Source organism: Galleria mellonella, unplaced genomic scaffold (assembly GCF_026898425.1).
Source record: "Galleria mellonella isolate WM207_F2 unplaced genomic scaffold, CSIRO_AGI_GalMel_v1 utg93, whole genome shotgun sequence".
Classification (NCBI taxonomy): domain Eukaryota; kingdom Metazoa; phylum Arthropoda; class Insecta; order Lepidoptera; family Pyralidae; genus Galleria; species Galleria mellonella.
Genome location: NW_026442176.1, coordinates 765,365 through 778,933, shown reverse-complemented (window position 1 = coordinate 778,933; position 13,569 = coordinate 765,365). Strand labels below are relative to the sequence as shown.

The 13,569-nt window shown below is 33.4% G+C and overlaps 1 protein-coding gene across 1 annotated transcript in view; it reads right to left on the bottom strand.

Moving 5' to 3' along the window:
• LOC113516835 (piezo-type mechanosensitive ion channel component) overlaps positions 1 to 13,569 on the bottom strand; it is a 67,019-nt gene that overhangs the window by 9,394 nt on the left and 44,056 nt on the right. The window contains exons 32-43 of the mRNA XM_052902594.1: positions 12,231 to 12,378; positions 11,675 to 11,832; positions 10,964 to 11,043; positions 7,385 to 7,529; positions 6,757 to 6,873; positions 6,098 to 6,264; positions 5,431 to 5,595; positions 2,413 to 2,559; positions 1,683 to 1,769; positions 1,335 to 1,482; positions 804 to 1,018; positions 259 to 417 (exon numbers count right to left, since the gene is read on the bottom strand). Coding sequence (XP_052758554.1) covers positions 259 to 417; positions 804 to 1,018; positions 1,335 to 1,482; positions 1,683 to 1,769; positions 2,413 to 2,559; positions 5,431 to 5,595; positions 6,098 to 6,264; positions 6,757 to 6,873; positions 7,385 to 7,529; positions 10,964 to 11,043; positions 11,675 to 11,832; positions 12,231 to 12,378 — 1,736 coding nt within the window. The remainder of the gene's footprint in view (positions 1 to 258; positions 418 to 803; positions 1,019 to 1,334; positions 1,483 to 1,682; positions 1,770 to 2,412; positions 2,560 to 5,430; positions 5,596 to 6,097; positions 6,265 to 6,756; positions 6,874 to 7,384; positions 7,530 to 10,963; positions 11,044 to 11,674; positions 11,833 to 12,230; positions 12,379 to 13,569) is intronic.

The following is a 13,569-nucleotide window of genomic DNA, read 5'->3' as shown; positions in this document are numbered from 1 at the left end:
AAACAAATATTAAGTACTTAATAATGCAAACTACACTGTCAACTACAAGTTACTAGACAAAAATAATATATCTATAGTCTTATTAGCGAAAATGTTTGTTTAAACGCTTTAGTGCGTTTATCTAGAACTACCTGTTAGATTTAAAAAAAGTTTATGTATTTGTAAGCTAATTTTTTCAACAACAAGATCTTTTTAATCATTCAAATAACTACCATTTGTTTCCAAGTACACAAAATACTAAAAGTGCAATAGACTTACCCTCTAAAGAATATCATGTTGAGGAAGTGGTACGACTTGCAGAGGAAGTTGCCGATGATGCGGCGCGGGTACCCGCAGCGGATCTGGTACGCGGACAGCAACAGGTATATGCACTTCATCATGTACCACATCGGCGGCGGCAGCAAGGCGTTGAACGTCCTATATACCATCACAATTGTTAGAAATATGGTATACATTTCTTGCTTTGTCTACTTTAAAATAAAACAAAAAGTAATTAGTAATTTTTATTTTTACAACATTTAGAATAGCTAATAATCTGATACCGATCTGATAACTGTCCAACCATTACGTGTGATCACATGTACGCACGTGATATGTACGGATGATATGTACGGATGTGATAAGACACATACAAGTGAGCGAGACGCAGTCTCACTGCGGTGTCTGTTGTGTGCAAGCAGACTGATTTAGCACTTAATTGGATGCAAGTATTCAGTGTGCCAACGTAGATATTATTGCATTGACGTAAGTGTCAGCTCTATCTAGATATTAATTCTAATAGTTAGACTCAACAGGTATCTCACCTCTCGGTGATGAATGGAAGCACGAAGAACATCCACACATGCACGCCAATAATGAGTGCGTACTGGAACAGTATCTTGCCGAGCATGAACTTGCGCAAATAGAGCGCGCGATCGATGATGATCAGAGCGAACTGCAGGATCAACATCACCAGGAACGGGATTGGTACTTTGTTCTCTTCTAGATACGCTTGTACGCCGCCGTCGCCTTGGTGGGTCTGTGGTATTGTAAACGCATTATGTGCCATCAAATAGATAGTTTCAGAGTTGAAATAATTTTGTCACAAAGTGATAATACCTATATCGTTTGAATGTTTAAATTTGTTTTTAAAATATACAATGTGGATGTAAAAAGTTAATGCAGAGGTATATTTTTCAATTTAAAATAAATATTTTTTTTTTTCTTAACACACTATATACAAAACTAAATATAGATAGCATATAACAATACTATATAATTATCAATCAATAAAACTAAATAATAGATTTCAGCATAAAAATTATATAAAAATATTATATTTAGATATTACAGACCCCAAAAGCGGCGAATCCGAATATAACAACGAGGAAGTTGAAGAAATCGCAGAGAAACATGTAGGCGTAGATATCAGCGGTGACACGGGCGCCCGGCGCCAGCATACGCTTGAAGAAACGATGCGTTGGACGCAAGTAGCGTTTTATTCTGTAACATCAGTAAAAAATATCTAATAACATTTTCAAGCAAGATTTTAAAATGGAAGTGGGTTCTTGAGAAGTTAGAACCACAATTTTTTAAGTTGGGTTTCGCTCGCCCTAGAAAACGCCCAGTTTTTCGGCATAAGTGGAACCAACACGAGAATTTATTACTGAAATCCTAACTTTACAACTGATTAGTTTACTTACGATAATAGAATCACTTTGGGATAATGTTTGTATGTATCTTCCATCGTAGTCGTAACAGCTATTATTGGCTCTTGGTCGTCGTTAACCCTGGAACAATTAGATGTTATAGTTTACTATAACTCGCATTCGAGTGACACGTGTCTAGGTTTAAATGTAAGGTAACAATGATTGACATATTATATGAATTTGATATCAAATAAATACTCTTCTAAGCAACCTTTAAAAAGAAGTAACATAATAAAGCATTTGCAAAATGTTTTTGTAACTTTAAATAAATAAATAAAAATAACTAAGTAGTACTTAGACGCGCTACATCTCTCAAAGATATTGACGGAGAAGAAAACTCGAGTGGCTACTCTTACTATGTGAATAATCAATGGAAGTAGACGACTCGTTACCTTATAATGGGTTATTGGGAAAAGTCTATTAAGGAACATTTTGAATAAAGAGCAAGGCATGACCTCAGTCTCACTCGTTTACACTGTATTTCAGTTAGAAAAGTCGAATATGCCAATGTAAATACAGGATAACATCTCAATTCTCTGGAATGGCATGGCGTGGGAGAATCGTGGACTTTAGTTTATTCAGTGATGTCCTCAGTGCACTTCATGTTTATAGGCGACGGTTATCACTTTCCGTGAGATGAACTATCAGTTTCTTTGCCCTCCAAATTACATTAAAGATATATTCAGTAGCGGATAATGATTGGATGTAATTATGATGTACGTACTTGTAATGGTCATCATCTTGTTTAGAAGGCCCAGGCTCGTGTTCATGCTGCTCTGCTAGCATCACCTCGCGGTCGTGTTTCTCTGCAAGCTTTATTTCGCGTTCCGCCTGTGATAGTGATCCATTTGGCTCCGCTTCCTCGTCGTTTCTAGACAGTAAAAAAACATTAAGATCACTATAAAAATAAAACTAGAGCATGAATTTGTAGCATTGTTATGTTATTAATATAATAAAATTGTAACTAAACAATGTCCGTTATACTAAACGAGATAATTAAGAAAAAAATATATAAGTCTTAAAAGAGTAATAGCAGTCAAAATAATATTTTTTAGGAATTTTGTCTGCCTGTAAGTTTGTTCATAAGCTAGTACACCACATTGGATACGGTTTTCACTATTTAGCTCCTAAAGGTCTAACTTAAAAACTGATACATATATTATCTTGATAATCTTTTTAGAAATATCGCAATTCATTGGTTTTCCTACTTCTAAAATCCACACGTAACAAATAGCAAACAAAAAAGTTTTTAATAATCATGTAAATCTATTTATAGTTTAAGCTACCGCATTTTACAGAACAAATTTATTTTATAAAAGATATAGACAGTATATATAAAAAAAATATATGAATATTTTGTCAAAGAACTATGGTAATAACAACATTGACGTATTTGGGGCACGGAGGGGGAGGTGGGGGATATTCTTAAATAGGCCAGTGAATAAAAAATAACTTAATTATAATTAATTAAAAGTATTTAAAAGCACTAAAGATAGATTTAGATAGCAATTACTTCTATCTCATATAATAAGTAGTCTTTATAGTACGATACTAGAGTTACATATAAATTTATATATTAATTATACATTATTAACTAAATATAGTTATACAATTTTGTAACAAAATATTACGAATAAAATACAGTATTGTTTCATTATTCGTATACTGAAAGCACAAACGTTATTCTTATAATATTTATAAAAGCGTATACTAAAACACATATTTTATAACGCTAACAAATAAATAGCAAAAATACTAATTCGACATACATTGTCTTACAAAATGTAGTAGAAATCTACTATTATTTATTAGAAATAAACTCACAAATCAATTATACATCTAAGTTATTATAGGTACTAAAATTACAATTATAACGAGCTGTCTACCTATTCTATGTAGGTATCTACCATGAGTTTACCGAGTCGTTAAGTTATATACATACTTAATGAATGACAATAGTGATTGATTAATCTATTATTACATTACAAAACAATCTGTTAAATATAGTGTTATAAACAAACAAGAAGCTTAGAATCAAATGGAGATTTCATCGTGAACACAGTTAACTTACTTCATCTGCTAAGATTAACAAGATAGAAAATTCACCAATATTTAACATATAAATTTAACAAGGACCTGGAGGTGCTTATAACTTGACAGTTTTACAGATTAAATGGAACTACCTTGCAATAATTGGTACTAAAATCACAGACAGAACTGGAGAATTTGTAGTCACGTGATCCAAACCCGTCAAGTATTTGAAGGTTTGTAATCTCTGACTAGTATACAGAGAATTTCTTTATATCAAGTTATTCAAGTTATATGAATGACAAGATAGAAGATAATGAAAAATAATAATCATATTGCAATGTAAAAAAAAATTTCAAACACTAAACGATTACTTGAATAAGGAACATGCATGGCGTTAGTCGATTATACACGGGTTAAATGACCATGTTCTTTAAGACATAGTACAGTTAAATAAACACAACTGAGATTTAAAAGAGTAACTGTTGAATTTTTTGCGGGCTCTTAGCTGATAACAACATGTCGAGTCCAGCAGTAGAATCACAAAAATGACGATTTAAAAGTAGGAGTATATTCAATAAGTCTATTTATCTGATTGATTGATTGATGATTTTGAATTTTAACTTGACTTTAGGTGTGGTTTTAAGCACATGGCCCAACCAGGCCTATGCTCAAAAAGTCTTTGCAGATTTTGCCACGATAATGATCTAGGAAAGGTTGCAATGACACAGGCTTTTCTGCCTGAAAAAGTTCGTCTTTTTATAATAATAACAGATATAGTTTTACTACGATTGTAATCTCTATTTGGTTTTAAGCCTCTTTTTCATCAACAAATATCAATATAATGCACGAGTACGTGTCGGCGTGGCGGTGGTGGCGGCGGCGGTGGTGGTCGTGCTGTAGACGCGTCCAGACCAGGCAAGCGACGCGCGGGTCGGAGCGGCGCGCGTCCAGCTCGCGCATGGCGGCCGCGATGCTGGCCTGCACATGGTACAGCCGGTCCACCAGCCGGTGACGACTGGCTGAGCCACGCACGCACACCTAACTATCTATTGCCCACGCTCTGTCTAACATTACTATACCAAGGGGGATTACCGAGATATCTGTTACCACTAAACAACGTAGTATCAGTCCAACATAGCGCATTTGTGGTAAAGGGATTGCTCCATGTCGACTTACACGCGGTCTTTATTGGAAACAAACGTGATTAATTTCTAGTGAACTCACCATAACGTGCCACCTGATTGGTCTTCATCCTCTCTCCGTCTATATCCTCATCTATTATCCTTCACTGATACTTCACACTCATAAATTTATTTATAATACAGATGAAGTTACTATTTGATTATCATTCATAAAAAGTTTACCTACTAAGTGCGATTAAAATGACCTTAAAATACTATAGTGAGTTTTGAGTTGCGGATTGGTAGACAAGTTTAAAAAATTCACACTCGAATGCTGTACACAAATTTAAAAGGAGAGGATATGACATCAAAATTATTGGATACTGTGACTCCTCAATATCTACATGTCGATAAAGACAACTACGTGCGAGTTATCTCTAGAATTGTGATCATTTACGATCTATGGTAGTCATTTATCATCACGTAAATCATATTTGTTGCCTTTGTTTAATAAAAACTTGCTTTTATAAAGAGAAATATGTCCAGTAGTGGAATGTTAATATTAGTAAAGCAATAGTAACTATACTCACGGTCCGGTGGTGTCGTGCAATTGCACGTACTTGCGACCGACTTCTGCGGCGCGCCCGTCAACCACCAGCTGAGTATCCTCAGGCCTCAGCTGGTACTCCATGTCCTCGCGTAATTCGATCTCCGGCGTCGACTCCTTCCACAGACCCAGGGACTTCAGCATAAATCTATACACAAACAGATAAACAGTCAACATTTTAATTGTCAATGATTATTATGGAAATGAATTAAGCAGAAGGTGTAATGTACTAGTAAATAAGGATAAGCCTTTGGCAACTGGTATCTACTTCGTAAGGTACTTGGTGAAAAGATAGATGGGTATATGACATAACAAAGACATTTATATTACTTTTATGAAAAAGAACGACTAGTGTAATGTAATAATCCTACTAATATTATTGATATGTAAAGTTTAAGCGGATACGGATTTGAATTATTTTTTATACACAAATAAAGCATATTGTAATCTGTATCAATCTTAAAAGTGAAAGTGCGTTTATTTATTTATCGCTTAACGGCGCCTTAAGGATTTAACAAAATTTCATAAATTTTAATAGAAAAGTACTGTTTAAAACTGAGGGGCATAGGTTACTTTTACCCCGGTCAATCAACGTGCCACTGTCATACAGACAAAGGTAGAAACTAGTGTAATATACAAATAAAACATGCCTGTGTAAAAATATGATCAGCAGCAGCAATAAGTCGTATAGCGCGTAGTTACTCTTCCTCTCGATGCCGATGATTCGCGGCGCGGTGAACGGCATATTCGCCGGGATCGCCTTCTGGTTCCACGGCAGGATTTCGAATTGGAACATGCTCTTGATGAGGACGATAACCTTAACAAAGAAATTAAAAATAAATCTCATTATATTATTAATAGGTTGAAAAAATACCTTTCGATAACTCATAAGAATCACATCGGATCCAGTCATTGGAAGGCATTTATTCTCACCTATTATTAATTTAGGATTTACAAATGGAGGATTATGGATTAAAAATATTTACACAAATATTTACAAAGTCTGTAAATAAATCTGTTAATGATGATGATTATTACACAATCCAGTATAATCTGATGAATTAAATGGATTTAAATGAAATTTTGTACACAGACAGACAATATTATATATCTTGATAATAGCTGATGTAATCATTACTCTATTTATAATTATTATATAAATAATGTAATGACTTTATTTATCTTGTTTGTAATATGGAATTGTGTGTTATAATCAACACGGTAAACATTGTTTTTTTTTAACTCTTTGAATAGGCTAGTGATATTTGTTCAACAAATTTGAATTAAAAGCCTATATTATGAACTTTACCTCAGTATAGGCAATCAGCGTCACCCAAAATGTCTTAGTAGGCCGCGGTATAGTAAGCGTCCCCCATAAGAACACCATCAGGGGCAACGGTATAGACAGTATTGTTGCAGATTGAATCTGAAAATAAAAAGGCGATTTTAATGTTTAAACATTTTCTAATTTTGTTTTTTTAGTGTTATTAGTATGATATTATAACTTGAAAAGTATAATAAAATTAGATAAAATCAGTGTCTAGACGTTATTTTTTTTTTTAACTCGTAAAAATATTTCAGCATATTTGACTATTAAGGTTACTGGTTAGTTATAAACGAGTGCATTATTTGATCGAAAGGGCTCTATTTTCGCCTACCCTTATTCCAATTATTATAATATGTTTCTCTCCATATTACTAAAGGATTTGGCTTATAGTTTTACGACCGGCCGCCTGCCTGACGTCAACCCTCTTTGGGAATGCATTTATTGGTGGTTTCTATTTTTAATATAAATTACTAAATGAGAGGAACAAGTTATATCCATTATATATCAATGAATATTATATCAATGAGAATTATATCTATCCGTTATGTTTATTTGTAATCAACCAACCGATCATATTTGTGTATAAAAAAATTGCTGCAGTAAAAGTCACCTGATTGATGAACACAGTGATGTAACAAACGATGTCGGTATGCGCTAGTACAGCGTACCAGATGGCGTACGCCAAGTACACAATCGGCGACCTGCCCTGCTTGAACATCGAGTCGTCTTGCTCTTCTAGCAGCGTCACGTCCTTACTGCAATGCCATTATATCCGTGAATATAATAGCGTATCAGCTATGATTTCTAACAAGTCCCAATAGTTCGATTAAATAGCAAAAGTTGTTACAAATATTTTGTTGCTTTTATTTGATTGAACATAGTAAAGGAGCGAATGAATTAAACCAGTCAATAATCATCGAATATTTGTTTTTATCATTGGTAACACTTGCTATGGGGGAGGCCTATATCTAGCAGTAGATGAATAGCGGCTGAAATGATGATGATGACGATAATGAACACTTGCTAATAAAATATTATATAGAATTTGAGTGATCTTACACTTCGATGCAGCAAGATATCTATGATACTAGAAAAATGTCTTGATAATTACCATCAAATAAAACTATCAGGACTTGCTTACACAAAAAAATAAGTACAGAAAAATGAAAGCTTTAAATGTTGTTAACAGCGAATTTAAATATGTATATAACATTAGTAAACGAATAATAATTTATAAACAATAAATATTTGCGATATACTGATTCATGCGAACTTCTTCCCTATAGTCTATAAGATATTTACATAATTATATACGAGGTTTGTCCGGAAAGTACGTATAAAAGTTTTTAAAAATTTTATTTTACAATTATTCAGGTAAATCAATTTTATCCCCTTCAAAGTACTCCCCCTGTGACATAATGCACTTGTGCCAACGCCGTTTCCACTGTGAGAAGGCTCCTTGAAAGTCCTCTGGTTGTAGGTTTCTCAGCTGCCCCGTCGTAGCTTTTTTTATCTCATTTATGTCCCCCAAATGCCGCCCCCGAAGTACCAATTTGGTTTTTGGGAACAAGAAGAAGTCACACGGGGCCAAATCCGGCGAATAGGGGGGGTGTTCGGTCACCGTAATGGAATTTTTACTCAAAAACTCACGGACAACAAGAGAGGTGTGGGCAATTGTCGTGGTGAAGAATCCAACGTCTCGCGCCAATTCTGGACGAACTCGTGCCACACGAGCTTTGAGGCGTCTGAGCACATCGACGTAGAATATCAACTGTCTGGCCTGGAGGGACGAATTCTTGATGGACAATAACCAGAACATAGAAAAAAACAATCAACATTGTCTTGACATTTGAGCGGGATTTTCTTGATTTTTTTGTTCGTGGTTCCTTCACAGCATCATCCCCATAAACTGTTCTGAGATCGGCAAAAATTTCACGGCCATTCTTGCCGAGTTTCGAGAGAAACTTGATTACGACGCGCTGCTCTTCAACGGAAGCGGGCTCCATGCCGACGGGGTTTCGTTAAAGGTAACTTCATGGCGTGACAAGCCAGTTCGCACCGCAATCAGACCAGAACTGAAGCATTGTTAGGGACATAAGGATATTCCAGAACACTTTTATACGAACTTTCCGGACAGACCTCGTATGTGCCTGTCACAAAATAATAGTTCTTCAATAGTCTTGTACTAATATCATTATTAACAATAAAAAAAGTAGATAAACGTACTCTGAATAATTTTGCTGAAATAGATACAACCATTAAAGCTTGGACAATAATTTACTCACCTTTCCGACGTATTAGGCAGACAAAAATATACGAACAAAGCTGCGATGACATGCGATAATCGAGACTATTTAGAAGAAAGATCAAAAATACGAAAAATATTTTTTGAAAAATACATAGCGAAGCCCATCGCGTACGACGACAGAGATCGGACAAAACTTGTACTGTTTTGTTTGTAACGATTCAAAAATAAATATATAAAAACTTATAATGAATGTTCAGTTCCAACAAGGCCATTTAAAATTTTATCTTTTAATTGGCGACCGCGTTTTTACACAAAACAGTACAAGACATCCTGAATCACTCCACCTTCCGGTAGTCTGCAAACTAAACGCGCTCTCGTGCTCAGAAGTGTCGTCGTCGTCGTCGCTTTCATCGTCATGTCGTGACGTCACACTGCGTGTTTCCGACGAGTGCGACGTGTCGGTCGATAAGCGTGCTCGCGCCCGCGGCCGCGGCAGCGGCGATGCGTCTAACCCTCGCTCCATGCTCGGCGCCAGGATACGTATCTCCGGCACGCTTATATCGCTTAACTTACGGCTGTGAACACGCCGCGAACGGAACATACTATACTGGCTACCTGCTGCATCATACCTAGATATGAACGCATGAAATCTAAAAAGCAGTAGTGAAAAACGCTCTACGCTCTATATGTAATGTTATCTGTTTATATGTATCTTAAAGGACAAATTTAAATATGTTATACTAAGCAAATTAAAGAATATCTTGAAATTTCTACTTTTATGCAAATATATCATGATTTATGTAATAACAAGTAATTTAGATAGGATTTACGACAGCATAATGCCATCAATCAGATAGTACCGGATTCCAGAGACGGTGATGTAATTATGCCGAGAGCTTCCTCGATGAACATTTGACCTAAATAACTATAGCAGTTATTTATACACATAAAATATTACAACAATATTAATTCAACAAATAATTTGAATATACAAGGGAACCTATAATTTATTATTACGCTCTTGTCACATAATGTATTAATAAAGTATGTAGTTACACAATTGTAAATATTGTTAATCAATTAATATAGATTTATACAATTTAGTTGCAAATACAAACCCCATATCGTCCGCAGGTACCAGAAGATTATTGTTAGCGCTTTCCGAATCGCTACTAGGCAGCATGCAAAGATAAGTCGCTACTCACTAAATCACACTAGGTTCTATTATGAATAAAAAAAAAAACACTATGACAATGTTTATATAGATTACATGAAAAACTAATATTATTTTATATAACTATTGATTCTTCTAATTAAACTAATTCTTATTTAACTTTATTGATGCATTTTACTAAATATTAAATTAAGTTCAAATTATATTTTTATTAAAACAAATAATATAAAATGTAAAATCTAATTTCATTAACTAAACATACTAATCAAGTATCAATACAAAAACAGGGTAGATATTCTAATTACAAAAAATAGGTATATAATTTTTAATACAATTGCTTTTTATTTAACAATAATATTAATAAATATCACACACAGATATAACTATAGACAATAAACTTCGTGCGCAGAACTTTCTAATGAACAAGGTATGACGTCCATGAGTGTGAATAAAGTAGAGGGACAGGGAAGAGTGTGGTTATGTATTCACAAATTATGCGGCGCTTCTACGACGCTTAATTTGTAAATATAGAAGCGCCGCGCACGAAGTTGTCGACCAATTTATCACAAAAATCTGTTCTTGATTATATATGCGTCAATAAAGCTCTGATTAGTAAATAAAATCTATGTTATATATTATGTAAGTATAACATGCATACAAGCAGGCGATACTAAAGCTACCGAACCAACCTCGGCATTCCTTTGCTCACGCCATTAAATGACACGAGTTACAAAAACGTATACAAGTAAAAAAATATTAATACTCACTGATGGACAAGTGTTTCGGGCAGCGGTTCCCATATCATTTGCGAACCTTCTCTTATGCCTATACCGAACCCTTCTTTTTCCTACAAAGATAAATAAAAAAATATTAGAAATGCAGGATGAGAAAATAGATACAACAAATTTCTTACAAGTAGTCCGATAGAACCACTTATATACATATATTTACATAAGGTTCTGCAAACTTAAACTATCAATCGTATAGAACACGTAAGTATGCTTCATTTCATACGTAATTAATTAATTTAGCATATTAAATCGGACAATGTACATTTTGACACAATATAAAACGGTAAAAATTATAATCATTTTAGTACAAAAACATAAAATATATGTAGCGTAATTTGAATTTAGTACAATTTGTTGACAAAGAAAATAGCGTTGAGAAACAAATAGAACAGAAAAAAAGTACATAAGTGTATACTGGAAGGAATTAATGGATATTTTTAAATATGGGCATTAGAATATGTATAAATAGACAAGTTGTTTCTATCCACATTTTTTGGATGATAAGAGATTAAGAATTCAGTTCTTTTCTTTTGCAAGATGTAAAAGGTATCTAAGAAAATAAAATACTATCAAAAGGATATACGAAGACGCCCCTATACAGCGTGGTATTACTAAGATAAATTTTCCTCTTATGAGAAGAGATCAGATCCAATGAGACATTAATGGAGTGTGAAGATAAGTACTAACCTTGAGTATTCTCTTTTCGATAGATAGCGTCCGTGACACGTATCGATAGTCGCGCGAGTACTTCATTAGGTGACGCGTCAACGATATTAAAAAGCTCGATATAAACGCCCACGCCGTCTCCAAGTAATGCTTCAGTTTATCGAACCAGGTCTCTTGTTCTAAAACAGAAACGTAATTACGTTTTATAAAGAACTAATATTGTAAGATAAGGATTTATTTAGAATAATTGAAAAAAAATTAGCATTTGCGCTAATGCTAGGAATATATTAAAAAAAAACAACGACAAAACTTCATGTTTTTATAATTATTTTTATTTATCTTTACACCTAGTTGCATAAGTAAGTCGCGGTGTAAGCAGAGTGAATCGACTTTTAAAGGCCTTTATCCCTATTGATTTTCATAATTCACCTTATACACGCTGGTTCCGGAAACTTGATTCCTCTATCAGATAGGATAAAACATATTCTAGGTCATAATAGGTTAATTTATACCTTTCTATGTACCGACTAATAATTTTAAACTTTAATAAATAAAATAAAACAAGGGAGGTTCTTACCGGGCATTGCAGTGTAATCATCTAGTTCCGACACTTGTCCGTCCCTGTCCCGATCCCGATCACGTTCTCGATCCTGATCGCGTTCTGACATCGGCAAATTTACGCCGTCAGCTTGAGTTATGTCTGCTTGCGACGACCGACGACGCATCTGTAACTTTTTTGAAAACTTTATTATTGTATTATTATATAGAAAATGAGGGTAGTCTGTTTGAAAAATACTAGTTCTCAACTTTTTGAAAACTAAATATATCAATTCAATTTATATACATTTTAGCGCGGAAGTATTTAATAAACTGATCTTTCTTTTTGATAAAAATGTTAACTTCAAACAGACTACCACTCATAAAATAAATTTAAAATTCCGTACACCATACTTACCTGTTGCAAATATTAATGTTTAGTTTAAAAGTTTATATAGTCATATGTATTATTAATTTTTGATCAATTTTGTTATGCAAAGAAAATTACAGCCAAATATAAATAAAAAAAAAAATAAGAATTTAGAAAAGAAATCTACCTACATTTATAAAATGATAAAATAATAGCAATTTTATTAGGTGATAAACAGTTCTAATATGTATGGAGGTACCTATAACAAATGAAAGGTTTTAATATAAGCATTATATTCTTAAATGTTAATAAAACATGCTATTAATGCATTATTGTGTGCAATAACAGATAAAAAGTAATATAAATAAGTATAATAAACCCAAAATCCAATTTGTCGAAGCAACACATGCAACAAATATAATAAAAATTCCAAGCATAATAGCTCATTACTGAATACATAACATAGCTTGGTAATCTATCCATTAAGTGTGTAATAAGATTATAAATAATTTATATTAACATCCGTATTATTAACAAAATAATGTGTAGATACCAAGCATTACGGTTCTATCTGTTGATTGCAAATCTAGATTCAAATAGTACAATACTCGATTTTAATACTAATTTTGAGAAATAGTCATGAAACGTTGATATAAAATATATATTTTTAGATAAAAAACAATAACAAAACTTTTTGATACAAATCCAGTCCAATATTAGAAATAATAATAAAATAAGTATATATTCTAATACTATAAGGCAATTAAATGAATAGATAGAAAACCTACAAGGCTTGTATTAATTTACTCCATGTCTTTTGAATGTAGTTATATTGTAATCAGTAATTACACTGTTCAATATATCAATGAAATTTAAACAAACTTTAGCATGTTTTGTTATATGAAGATCTAGTTACATAGTTTCGATGAATCAGATAAGAGTTGCAATCACCAGTTCCAATTTCAATTAATTCTGATAAAAATGTAAACAAACTTATTTCGGCAATCAG